The 12,535-nt window shown below is 60.1% G+C and overlaps 1 protein-coding gene across 6 annotated transcripts in view; it reads right to left on the bottom strand.

Moving 5' to 3' along the window:
* HMCN2 (hemicentin 2) overlaps positions 1–12,297 on the bottom strand; it is a 36,194-nt gene extending 23,897 nt beyond the window's left edge. For 2 of the 6 annotated variants that reach the window (XR_013184939.1, XM_077189173.1), the window contains exons 1-22: positions 10,856–11,324; positions 9,886–9,956; positions 8,913–9,071; positions 8,631–8,753; positions 8,366–8,537; positions 7,931–8,037; positions 7,453–7,573; positions 7,086–7,358; positions 6,817–6,961; positions 6,443–6,564; positions 6,083–6,355; positions 5,854–5,995; positions 5,166–5,293; positions 4,765–4,878; positions 4,520–4,669; positions 3,700–3,894; positions 3,410–3,505; positions 2,940–3,064; positions 2,523–2,667; positions 2,202–2,314; positions 1,798–1,954; positions 1,454–1,616 (exon numbers count right to left, since the gene is read on the bottom strand). Coding sequence is in view for 5 of the 6 variants with exons in the window: in XM_077189173.1 (XP_077045288.1) it covers positions 1,454–1,616; positions 1,798–1,954; positions 2,202–2,314; positions 2,523–2,667; positions 2,940–3,064; positions 3,410–3,505; positions 3,700–3,894; positions 4,520–4,669; positions 4,765–4,878; positions 5,166–5,293; positions 5,854–5,995; positions 6,083–6,355; positions 6,443–6,564; positions 6,817–6,961; positions 7,086–7,358; positions 7,453–7,573; positions 7,931–8,037; positions 8,366–8,537; positions 8,631–8,753; positions 8,913–9,071; positions 9,886–9,956; positions 10,856–11,084 (3,323 nt within the window). In the remaining variant the exon portion in view is untranslated. Of the gene's footprint in view, positions 1–1,453; positions 1,617–1,797; positions 1,955–2,201; positions 2,315–2,522; positions 2,668–2,939; positions 3,065–3,409; positions 3,506–3,699; positions 3,895–4,519; positions 4,670–4,764; positions 4,879–5,165; positions 5,294–5,853; positions 5,996–6,082; positions 6,356–6,442; positions 6,565–6,816; positions 6,962–7,085; positions 7,359–7,452; positions 7,574–7,930; positions 8,038–8,365; positions 8,538–8,630; positions 8,754–8,912; positions 9,072–9,885; positions 9,957–10,855; positions 11,325–12,232 lie in introns of those variants that run through there. The other 4 variants (XM_077189169.1, XM_077189171.1, XM_077189170.1 and 1 more) reach the window with 3 other exon arrangements.
* Positions 12,298–12,535: the final 238 nt, after the last annotated feature.

Raw genomic sequence — 12,535 nt, 5'->3', positions numbered from 1 at the left:
TAAACAATAATTATTTCCTGCTGTAGAAAGCAACAGGTGCATCTTTGATTGGTCTCATGTGATTGTTTTTAATTAATGGCCAATCACAGTCCAGCTGTCTCAGACTCTCTGGCCAGTCACAACATTTTATTATTCTTTTCCTTTCCTTGCTAACCTTCTGATGAAACCCTTTCTTCTATTCTTTTATTATAGTTTTAATGTATCATTCTCTTTTAATATAATATATATCATAAAATAATGAATCAGCCTTCTGAAACATAGAGTCAAGATTCTCATCTCTTCCCTCGTCCTGGGACCCCTGCAAACACCACCACAGTGGCACAGCTGCCCATGGGGGCAAATCCCCTTTGCTCAGCCCCTGCACGAGCTCAGCACGAGGCAGCACATGAGCTCAGGGGGATGGAGGAGGACCAGGGTCCCCCCAGAGCTCAGCCCCTGCAGCTGGAGCTGGCCCTGCTCTCATTGCCAGCCCCATCTGTGCTCCACAGACATAACATCATCTCAGCCCACGGCTGCAGATTCCTCCTGCTGTGCTCCCATAAATCACCCAGCATGGACAGGCCAGCTGAGATGTGGGGAGCAGCACAGGTCAGCCAGGAGCAGCCATGGCAAAGCAGGCATGAACAGCAAGGCAATGCATGCCCCAAGAAGAGCAAAACCAAGCTGCCTTCCTGCTTCCCCAGGCCACAGCCATCCTCAGGGACAGGTAAGAAGTGTTTAAGCCCAAGACCAGGGCTCGTGGCTTTAGGGATCCCTTCCAACATGGTGCTAACACATGGGGAAAACATTGGAAGACCAAGACACCAGATAACCTGGAGAATGGTTGGATATGAGTTTATCCTCACCCACCAAATCACATTAACTGACTGTCCCATGGCTGTCATCAGCTTCAATGCCATCTACAAATTGATTTGTCCCTCCAGAAGTCACTCACTGGAACTGAACTGGCCTAAAACCCCAAATCCAGGGCAGACAAAGCCACTGCTGGGCTAAAAACTGTGTTTGTGCCAAACCTTGTCCCAAGAAGCACCAGGCCCTGGTCCAACACTTCCCACAGGGATTCACCATCCCCAGGCACATCCTTGACCTTGTGACAGCACAAGGCAGGAATGTGCAGGAAGGCAGACAGACAGACAGACAGACAGCAGGCTGAGGAGCTGCACTGGAGCTGCCTTTCCTTCCCAGCCCCATGTCCAGGGTAGGCACATGAATGATGGGAAGCAGCTGCTTGGTCCCAGATGTTTGGAAGATGGAAGAAAAGCCTGGTGCTCTCCAAGGAGAGCAGAGCTAATGCTCTGCTCACTGCCTCAGCTCCTGCATTGCCCACAGGATGCCAGGGGTGCCCTTCACGTCCCCCTGCCAAGCAGCTCAGCCCCTTCATGGGCCTGGCATCTCTCTGAAGAGACACAAAATCCCAGGAGATGGTGGCCCCAGCACCCAGAACCCTCCTTACCTGGTGCTGGCGAGGGGCAGGGGCTGGGGCTGCCGGCTCCACACCACCAGGGGAGGGGGGAATCCTTGGGCCTCACAGGGCAGGGTGGTCTCCTGCCCCAGCACTGCCAGGATGGGGACAGGGTCTGATGTCTGTGATCCATTCATGCTGATCCTGGGCTTTGCTGCATGGAGAGGGGGCACAGCTGGTGCAGGGACACTTCAGGTGCCCCACAGCCCTCGCTGCTCCTCTTCCCATCCTCCAAACCCATCTGGCACCTGGATTGGTGCTCCAAGGAAGCCAGGAGCATTCCCAGGTCATTCTCTCTCCCTCCAGTCCCCTCTGGAGCTGTCCTGGGCACTCACTGCTGATGGAGAGCTGCATCTCCCGGCTGGAGAACCCTGCTGCACTGGTGGCCGTGCAGAAGTAGGTGCCAGCATCCCCAGGGGATGATGAGGGGATCAGGAGGGTCCCATTGGGGTCAAGCTGGTAGTGTGGGCTCGGTGAAATGGGCTCTGTGCCCTACAGAGGAAAGGGAAGGGAGAAAGGCAGAGATTCTCCCATGAGCTGAGCACCCTAAAGGCAAGAAGAGAGCTCTGGACACATCAGGGCAGGCCACACCCTGGTGCCACCTCCCCAGGGCACTTGGTGCCACCTCCCCAGGCAGCCACAGCCACTCTGGAGAGCTGTACCCCTTCAAACACGTTTCCCTGAACCCGAGGATGGCCCCAGCCGGGCTGGCAGGGGCACACAGCCCCCTGTCCCCTACCTTGGCCCAGGTGACAGTGGGGGTTGGCACGCCGGTGGCATTGCACTGCAGGGTGACAGCAGCTCCCTCGGTGGCAGTGACCAGAACAGGGCCAGGCTCAATGCTGGGAGGAGCTGGGAAGGAAGAGAAGCCTCGTCCTGCATGGCCAGGGCCACATCCAGCACGGAGAGCACCTGCCCTGTGTCACTGCTCAGAGGGGACACCCAGCTCCCTGCCACTCACCGTGGATGACCAGGGCCACGTCCAGCACAGAGAGCAGAGCACAGAGAGCACCTGCCCTGTGTCACTGCCAGCAGGGACACCCAGCTCCCTGCCACTCACCGTGGATGACCAGGGCCACGTCCTGCCTGTGCGAGCCGAGGGCGTTGGTCACCTCACAGGTGAAGGTTCCTGTGTCCCCCTGGGACACCTGCTCCACGTGCAGGCTCCCATCAGCCCGCATGGAATAGCGGCCACCCGGGGCTACCTGGACACGGGCAGAGAGCAGGGACAGGACAGGTGGCAGGGTCAAACACCAACACATCCCTGCATCTTTGGGGCACATCCAGAAATGAATCCTTGAGCAGCACCCTGATGTGAGATAAACCCACGGTGCCTTCCCCACACAAATGCTCCGTTGGATTCTTTCACCGGCAGCTTTCACCCCAAAGGCTGGGGGAGCCATCCTGCAGTGAAGCCCCCCCAGGGGGCAGGTGCCCACCCACCCAGCCAGGATCCCAGCAGGCTTGGAATTCTCACCATCTGCCCATCCTTCAGCCAGCGGCGGGCTGGGAAGGGGCTCCCAGCCAGGATCACACAGGGCAGGGACACGGGCTGGCCCGGCAGCACACGGACCACGGGGGATGCAAGGGCTATTTCTGGGGCTGCTTGAAAGGGGGAAAGAGAATCGGCATTAATCAGTGATAAACTGGCCGGGAGCACTCAGGAGAATGGAGGTAGATCACCTTTGTTCCAAGGTCTGGATCCTGGCTCAGCATAAGCCAGCTCTGATTCCACTCCCCAGGAATTGGGGATATTCACTGCAGTGTGAGTCCATGGCAGCACATGAAGCCAAAGAGGGCTTGCAAGGGCATTGCCCAAACCCTGCCCTGGGGTCTCTGAGCATTCACTGTGGCCAGCTCAGGACCACAGACAGCTGCTCTGGTCTCTGCCCTCACCCCTGCCGGCTCACTGGGATGGATTCACGAGCAAAGCACTGAAAAACGAACCCTGTCCCGTGACTGTGAGCTTGATCTCTGCCTGGATCTTCCCAAACTCGTTCTGGGCTTCACAGAGGTAGATGGCTTGGTCATCCAGCGAGGCACCTGCAGCACAGTGGGAAGAAGCCTCAGCCTGGTGGGGCTGGAGAGCCCTGAGCAAGCTCCAGGGCAGGGACCACCCTCCCCTGCCCCACCACCATCTCCAGTGGGGACAGACAGCTCAGAGCCGGATTCTTGCAGGCTGTTACTGCACACCAGAGTTAAAAATACAAATCAATGCATGCACACTCAGCTCTTACTGTCAATGAGGAGCTGGGCAGTCTCCAGCTGGCTGGAAACCTCCCGTGGGCCCTGCCAGCCCACCACAGGCTTCCCGTCCTGCCGGGACCAGGTGACCTGTGGCAGGGGAGATCCCTCCACACGGCAGGGCAGGCTCACTCTGTCCCCAACCTTGACCTCCACGTCGCCCAGGGGCTCAGGAAAGTGAGGGGCAGCTGGAGGAGAGAGCAGCAGAGAAAGGGCTCAGGCAGGTCCAGCATCCCCACAGCTGAGCCTGGAGAAGGGATGGGGCTGCCAAACCAATGGGCTGGGTGCCCTGACAAGTTACAAGACCCACATTTAGTGCTTTTCCAAAGCTGACAGAGCCTTTGCAGTTTCTACCTCTTCCAGTTACACTCATCAACCCCTGGCTCAGCAAAATAACCTGCACTTTTCCACCTTTAACTGCTTTAAACCCTGCTGCCCTCAATGCAGAGCCTTCCCTCCTCCTCCTCATGCTCCTTCATCCCTTCTGCCTCCTGCAAAAGATTTCCACCTGGATTTTCAGACAGACAAAGTCAGCCCCCACCTCTGCCTAATCCAACTGCATGCACTTTGCATCCCCAGCTGCATCCCAAGCCCTCACGTCCCTGTGCAGAAACAACTGCCTTGTCTTTTCCCACTTGCTGAGCCTCCTGCATCTTCCCAAAGCTTGGAACTCCTGTGCCAAGCACCAACACCTCCCTGCTGGGAAGCCTTGGAAAGCAGCAAAGGGGAGCTGAGGCACCAAGCAGAGCTGTGGAAAAGGCTCGGGTGCCTCGGTAGGACGCAGCAGGACTTACATCCGACGGCAGGACTTACATCCCACGTGCAGCACGGTGCTGTCCGAGGCAGTGCCCGCCTCGCCCAGGGCCCGGCAGCCGTAGAGCCCCGCGTCCTCCTCCCGCACCGCCTGCAGCCGCAGCACCGCCCGCTGGCTGCCGGCCGGGAACGCGGCCAGCGCCTGCTCCCCTGCCAGAGCCCCGTGTCAGCGCCTCGGTGGGCTCCGGCCGTGTCACAGCCACGGGCGGTGTCCCCGCGGGGCAGGGGAGGGGGCCCGGTCTCACCTTTGTGCCACACGATGCGGGGCGGGGGCCACCCTGAAACCCAGCACTCCAGGGTGACATCCTCGCCCACCAGCACCTTCAGGCTGGGCGTCACTGCCAGGATGGCAGGGGCTTCTGTGCCGAGGGGAGAGGGGAATTTGGTCACCCTCTGCTGCTCTGGGGGCAATGCCATGCAGCCCAAGGGGAACCCAGAGCCCTGGGAGCTGTCCCCAACACCTTTATCACACCCAGCCCCATTCCCACTGTGCTGACCCCAACACCCTTTATCACACACAGCCCCATTCCCAGTGTGCTGACCCCCAATTCCCTCCATCACACACAGCCCCATCCCCAATGTGCTGACCCCAACACCCTTTATCACACCCAGCCCCATTCCCAGTGTGCTGCCAGGGATCAGGTACCAGTGAACTCCAGGGTGACCACTTGCTCATCCCAGCCCAGAGTGCTGCTGGCATAGCAGCTGTAGTTCCCTGCATCCTCTGGGACAGCAGACCTGATGTGCAGGGAACCCTCAGCATCCCTGAAAACCCTGCAGCAAATGGGAGAGAAAGGGAGAAACGAGCTCTGTGGAAACAGGGATGATGGAAAATGTGTTGATATAAATGAGCAGGTTTCAGGCCATGCTGGGCATGTGGTGGATGTGGGTCAGCACTTAGAGCCAGCTGCTGCAGGGAAGGACTTTGCTTTGAAGCAGGGAAAAACACTGAGAATTGGGCTTGTGAGATGAAAAAGCCTTCCCCAAAGTGAACCCCTGCACTCACAGCCTGACACGGGCAGGAGTTGAAAGGCAAAAAGCAGAAGAAATTAAGGGGAAGTACAAGGAGTATTTTGAGACCTGAGCTCACACCAGGTGTGCAAAGTGGGGACAGTGACCTGGATAAGGCAGGACAGCTTAAAAATAAATGTAGGAAATTAAGGCCAGCAGCATGCCAAGCATCTCAGGAGCAGGGGCTGGGATACTGCAATGCCTCCCTCTTTCCAGGGCTATGGCAGCCCCAGGCCTCCCTCCCTCACCTCGTACATCCCTGCAAGGGGAGCCCCATCCCTGTGGGACAGGCAGGATGGAGGCTCCGGGCTCCCCAGGGTTACCTCTCATCCTGCTGCAGTGGCCAGCCCCAGTGCCTCCAGGTGGTTTGGGGCTGGGGGTGGCCCCCGGCCGTGCAGTTCAGCCGCAGCTCCTGGCCCCTGCTGAAACGCTGGGGACTGGGGTCCACCTTCACCCACGGCGCTTCTGCACGGGGTTGGAGCAGGGCTCAGCCTCCAGGTGCCATTCAGCACCCTCCCCCAGGCCAGGCTCCCACACAGGGGCACAGCCTACCCTGGATGAAGAGCCAGAGCGAGGCAGTGGCAGTGCCACGGGCGCTCTGTGCCACACACTCGTACAGGCCCCCGTCCCCTGGCTGCACGTGGCTGATCTCCAGAGAGCTGTTCTGCAGCAGCCGGGTCCTGCCATCCCCTGGCTGTGCCACCTTCCCATCCCAGCTCCAGGTCAGGTTGTAGGGCACGTCCCCCAGCACCACACAGGACATGACCACGTCTTGGCCCGGTGAAGCTGTGATGTTGCCCGGGGCGATGAGACGTGGTGGTGGCTCTACAAACGTGGGATGGATGCCTGGGTGAAAGGAGCCTGTGCCCAGCCATGGGAAGGGCTCCAAGGCCTGGCACAAGCAGCCCCCACCTGAGACAGAGAGGTAGGCACGGGCCCGGGACACTCCGACCTTGCTCGTGGCCATGCACTCGTAAAAGCCTTCATCACTCTCAGACACTGCAGGGATCAACCAGCTGATGTTCCCTGAAATCCTGCAAAAAGGGAGAGATGAAAACATGGATCACTCCCACCTTGGGACTGCCATGCCACCATCCTAGTCCTACTCCCTTTTTCATCTGAGCCAGGCAGAGGTGCATCTCCATTTGCTGTGGACCTGTCCCTTGGGATTTTCCTCTTGGGATGCTCAGAACCTGAAGGCACTCACCCAGCACCCCTCATCTGGCACAGCTCAGGGACTCACATGGGACCCTCCTGGAGCTCACTGGGCCATACCAGACGCTCACCTGAAGAGCTGCTCTTCCCCAAGCTTCCTCCTGCCACGGCTGAGCTGCAGCTGGAAAGGGACCTCACTCCGTGCAGAGCAGGAGATGAGCTGTGGCTCACGGCTGTAAGCCTGGATATTGCTGGAGATGTTCACTTTAGGCAGACCTGGAAGGGGTTGGGGATGTGCAGATGTACAACACCCTTGGAAGCAGAACGACTAAGGAGAAACCAAAGCAGAGGCGGTGCTGCAGCCTCTGGTCCCTGCTCAGCACCCGCGGGTTGCACTCACCGGGGACCACGCTGGTGTAGGTGACCCCTGAGAGGCGGTGCAGGGGGTGGCCCTGGCCATCCTCACCCTTCACCTTCAGCAGAAAGTCCCCCGGGGGGACCCAGAGCGGCGAGCCCACCCAGAGCTGCGCGCTGGGGCCGGAGGAGGAGTTGAGGAGGGGCTGCACGGGCAGCGAGAGCAGAACGTGGCCCGAGGTGTTGAAGAGCTCGATCTCCTGCAGGCGCCCAGGCGGCCTCAGACCCGTGCAGTTCAGCAGCACAGAGATGGGCAGACCTGCAAAGCGGGGAGGGAAAAAACCACCAGCCACATTCCCGGCTGCAAAACGCCCAAATGCGGCACCCAGCCCCACGGGCAGCACCAGCCTCACCCTGCACCGGCCGCTCTCCGGGCTGGCTGGTGTCAAATTCCGGCTGGGTGGAGAAGCTGGCTTGAAAATTAACATTGCTGATGCCCGTGATCCTCAGCGAGTGGCGGCCACTGCTCCGGGTCTGGAAGCAGATCGAGAGTCAAGTGCGAGGGAGGGAAGGGAAAGGAGATGGGAAGGGAGAGGAGATGGGAAGGGAGAGGAGATGGGAAGGGAGAGGAGATGGGAAGGGAGAGGAGATGGGAAGGGAGAGGAGATGGGAAGGGAGAGGAGATGGGAAGGGAGAGGAGATGGGAAGGGAGAGGAGATGGGAAGGGAGAGGAGATGGGAAGGGAGAGGTTGCAGCCAGCCCCTTCCAGCCTGCTCACACATCCTCTGCCTGGCCAGAGGTGGATGGGGATAGTCCACCCCTGGAAAAGCCTGGCAAGCTAAACATCCATCAGGGAAAGGCAGAGGATGTGCAGCTCTGCCAGCAGCCTACCGTGACCAGCCACGTCCCCGGCTCGTAGGGCTCCAGGGCCACCACCATGGCTGAGTTGGGGATGCTGAGCAGCTCCTTCAGACCTCGGCCCTTCTCCAGGACCTTTCCTGTGACAGGAAGTGAATGCCTCAGGTGGGCAAGCCAGGTCCATCCCCTGGCTCCTACAGCAGCTGGGAATCACCTCCCTCAGGGCTCAGGGTAGTGCAGAGCCCATCACAGCTCACAGCCAGGGAAAACCCTCAAAGGCAGAGGCAAAGCCAGCCTGGGAGGGGAGCAGGGACATGTGCTGGTGTTTACTGGGGGCTTTGTAGCTCATCACCTTTTCATTTGAGTTTTAGGGCACGTTTTGTGAACCCCTTGCTGCTTGTCCTCACCTGAGGTCTTTGTGGGGGCCAAAGCCCCACCTCTCCTTGTTGTCCCTCTCCCAGCTCCTACCTGCTGGATCCTGGACCCTGATCCCTGGGGCAGGGCCACTCAGGGAGATGGTGACCTCCTTCAGGCTGGGATCAAAGGGGACCTGCCATGTGTTCTCCCCACCATCCTCGTGGTCTGTGGACAGCAGGTGGACCTTGGAAGCCTGGATGGCCTCTTCCACCCACTTCAGCACCTGCAGGCAGTCAGGGGAGGATTAAACCTGGATCTCCCCTCCCCAGCCGGCACAGCCTCACTCCAGCACAAGGGGCCAGGTGTCCCCACTCACCTCTGTCACCTGCTGCTTGTCCAGGTGGAAGATCTGCCCGGAGCTGGTGGCGGCGATGCGCTCGTACACGCGGTACCCGGGGTGGCTCCTGTCCCCGCAGTCCCCCGTCAGCACAAACACCACCTGCCACAGCAACCCGCGGGAGGGGACACAGCTGGCACCCACCAGCATCCCAGGACATCGAATCGGCCCCGGGGGGGTGCAAAATTCCCCCAGTGCGGGGGTTTCATCTCTGCGCCTCGCTGATGCGGTGCTGCTGCCGCAGGAGCCGGGGCCGCTCACCTGGCTCTGCTTGTGCTGCAGCAGCCGCAGCAGCTCCTCCTGCTGCTCGTAGTCCTTGGCCCGAGCGTCCGAGAAGACGTAAACGAAGGAGCCGGGATGCGAGATCTCCACGGCCACCCTGATGGCGCCCACGCTCATCTCCGGACAGTCCCCCCCGCCCTGGGGACACAGGCACGGAGCCACCCAGGGCTCAGCTCCCGGCAGGATCCCACCCGGGGGATGCTCACGGGGAGGAACGGCCTCATGTTACTGGAGTCAGCGGGATGGAACTGCAGGGACATTCGGGATCACACGGACCCGGCCCTGTCTTGCTAACGAGGATAATTAAAGCACCCATTTGGGGATCCATGGTCACAGAAGCCACTGGCTTCCCACAGAAAGCTTTAAGTGGGCACATTTGTGCCAGCCACCCCAGGGAAGCCTCCTGGCACAGAGAGGACCAGCTCCCACTTTCCCAGGGCTTGGCACCCCGAAGGGCTGGGAAAGCATTTGCAGCCTCAGCGTGACACCTCCTGCCAAAACAGCTGCATCCGAAGGGAAAAGCCACAGGGATTTAGCAATTCACAGGAGGCAGGGCAAGAGTGGGGATGGATAAAGCAGGATTAAGCTCCCGGGGAACATTTCAGCTGGCAGAAGACAGACAAAGTAATTTAAAATTAAAAAAAAACCAAACAAACAGAAATTAAAAACTCAATTATCAGGCAGTGGTTGTAGAAAAGGAGATTTTTGGTTCCATGAAGAGCCTGGGCAAACTCTTCTGGGATCAGCATAAGAACTGTGAACTGGGAATTCTCTGCCCTGTTGCAGGACTCTGGGACAGCATCATCACCAATCCTCTCCACTCCCAGCCCTGTGTGCAGCCCCCAGCCAGTCTGGCTCAGCCTGAACCCCCATCACACCTGTGGGGGATGCAGGAATTGCCCCCAGAACCCACCACCAGGCAGTGCCAAGGATGGGGGCTGAGGATGCCTACCTGGACATGGAGCTCCCGCAGGCGCTGCTGGAAGAGCTGGGGGTCCGTGGTGAGGGTGACAGGTCCCACCTCTGCGAGCACACAGATGCCACCACTCAGTCCCCTGAGCCCAGCACCAGCTCCTTCCAGCACCACCCACACTGCTGGTGCTCCTGGCACCCGTGAGGCTCAGGGTCCAGCATCTACCCTGGCCTGGCACCAGCAGAGAGGTGGCTTTGGGCAGACCAGCCCCTGTGCCCATACTGTGACCACGTTGGCAGACTATTCCTACAGCCAGGAATTTCTCCTGACACGCTGGGTGGTCCCAGCCAGGGTGAGCTGCAAACCCTGTGCCCTTTTCTACTGGGGGAGGCTCCTAGCAAAGCAATGCAGGAATCCATTCACTGCCTCTGCCTCCTTCCCTGTCTGGCGCCAGTGATTTCACTCAACTCAGTGTTTCAGCTGAAAACAAAGTTTGGGTCCCTCTCTCCTTGGAGGAGGCCAGGGCTCTTTTGGGGAGCAGCTGCTCTTTTATGGATGTGCACAAAACCAGGACAAAAGTAGGGGCAGAAAGAAATGATTCTGGTATCACAGCAAGTTACCAAAGCCTCTTAGCAAGTGTTGTTTTTATTGAGGTGACCTGGAAGCTCGTTGTGGAGTTGGACAGAAATTCCCCCATGGTTACTCCAAGGGGACAGAGCAGGATGGAAGGGGAAGAGCCACCCACAACAAAGTGTCAGCACCCCTGGGATTAACACAGTGCAAACAACCCAGCCTGTGTCCCCAGGATGGCTTGGGGACAGGAGCCCCAGCCCAGCTGCTGAGATGCCATCCCCAGCACAGCACTCACCACGGCATCTAAAACAGGGAGAAGGAGCGGTGTGAGCACTTGTGAAGTGCACGCTTCAAGCACAGACCCAGCCAGGGGCACAGCCCAGCTCCCCACAGCCCCTCCATGGCAGGACACACCCTCAGCCTGTCCCGGACCTACCTGGGTCATGGAAGGGCACCAGGGCGTAGTTGCTGATGGGTTTGGTGCTCCTGCTGCGCGTCCGCTCCAGGATGCGCGAGGCGCCGTCCATCACCTGCACCAGGTCGTCGTACATGGAGCCGGTGACATCGAACACAAAGGCCAGAGTGGCCCAGCCTGGGGGGCTCTCGGCCGCACCGAGGGCCAGCAGCGTGCAGAGAGCCACGAACACCCCTCCGTGGGGCGGCATGGCGGGGGGACACGCTCAGGTGTCAGGAGCGCCCCTCTTGTCCTCGTCCTTCCCGCAGAGCCGCTGGGAGCGTCCCCGCAGCAGGGAGGGAGGGAGGGAGGGACACGGTGTGCGAGGGGCCACACGCGGCGGGGACAGCGAAGGGACCCCGGCAGGGACCGCCCAGCCCTCCGCAGCTGCGGACCTGCTCCTCCAGCGTTCAACTTCTGGGAGGGAGCAGCGCGGGAGGGAGGGAGGAAAAAGCGGAATTTTGGAGCCAGCGACGCGGCAGGGAGGTGGGTGGGAGTTGGAGGGAATCGGGATGGAGATAGAGCAGTTGGGAAGCAGATCCTGCAGCCCACGGGATTGTCGGAAACGCTGCCCAGGCCCCCTCCCCAGCCCTGACCCCCTGGCTCAGAGAGCCCCTGCTCTGCTGGGGGGAGCAGGGGGTTAGGGGAGGACACGGGGGTCACAGCTGAGCACCTGTGAGGAAACCCTGCCAAACCCCAGCGGGGGAGAGACAGCTGTGAAAGGAGCCCCAAGGACTCCAAACTCCCCCTTGCTGGGCAAAGGGCCCTGGAACGGGGGTCTGCAACGGGGCTTGGAGGGGAGGGGGCTCTGTGGGGGGCTCAGCCACGCAGCCACCCCACGAACAGGGAGCAAAGAGCCACGCAGAGCACAGACGGAGCCGGAGCCGGGCCGTGGGCTGGGACAGGCAGCGCTTGGCCGGGGCAGGCAGCGCTTGGCCGGGAGCGGAGCGCTGAGCTCACGCTGCTCCGCTGGGACGCTCTGCTCTTGCTCAACTCCCCGCAGCGGGAGCCAGCGCGCAGCCACGGCCAAAAGCCGGCTCCAGGTGAAGCTGGGCACCTCCTGCACCCCCAGCGGCTCCTCCCAGGCACAGGAGCTGGGGGACCTTGGAGATCACCCATCTCACACCCCACACACAGGACGGTGGGACCGTTCTGTGCATTTCTTTATCCCTGCAAGCCTGGGCTCAGCCCAGCTCAACCTCAGAGCGGGCAAGGACAACCTCACAGCAGAGCAATGACACTTCTGCCCCTGGGGCTGTGCCAGTGGCCTGTTCCCCTCCTGTCCCAGTACCAGGGCTTGCACTCCCAGCCCCACAGAGCTGAGTGGTGTCCCCCACCCCACAGTGCCTCGAAGCCTACCTTGGAGCACCCCCAGTCACCAGTCTGCATGCCAGCTCCATCCTGCACCCTGGCAGGGAGCACCAGCACTGCTGGCACAACCAACCCCCAACAACTTCTCCTCATCACCAAATTAATCCCAGCCAGCCCTTCCCACACCCACCAGTGCTCCCAGTCCCAGGGGCACCTGTTAGCTGGGCTTTAACCCCTTCCCTGCTGGGGTTTAAGGCACAGACTCTGGGTAACCACCGTGGTTTGGAGCCTGTGCCTGTCCTTGCCCATTCCATGGCACAGGGGAGGAATCCCTGGGAGCTCCCATCATGT

Source organism: Agelaius phoeniceus, chromosome 21 (genome assembly GCF_051311805.1).
Source record: "Agelaius phoeniceus isolate bAgePho1 chromosome 21, bAgePho1.hap1, whole genome shotgun sequence".
NCBI classification, from domain to species: Eukaryota; Metazoa; Chordata; class Aves; order Passeriformes; family Icteridae; genus Agelaius; species Agelaius phoeniceus.
The sequence above is the reverse complement of the archived record's forward strand: the minus strand, read 5'-3'. Positions and strand labels throughout refer to the sequence as shown.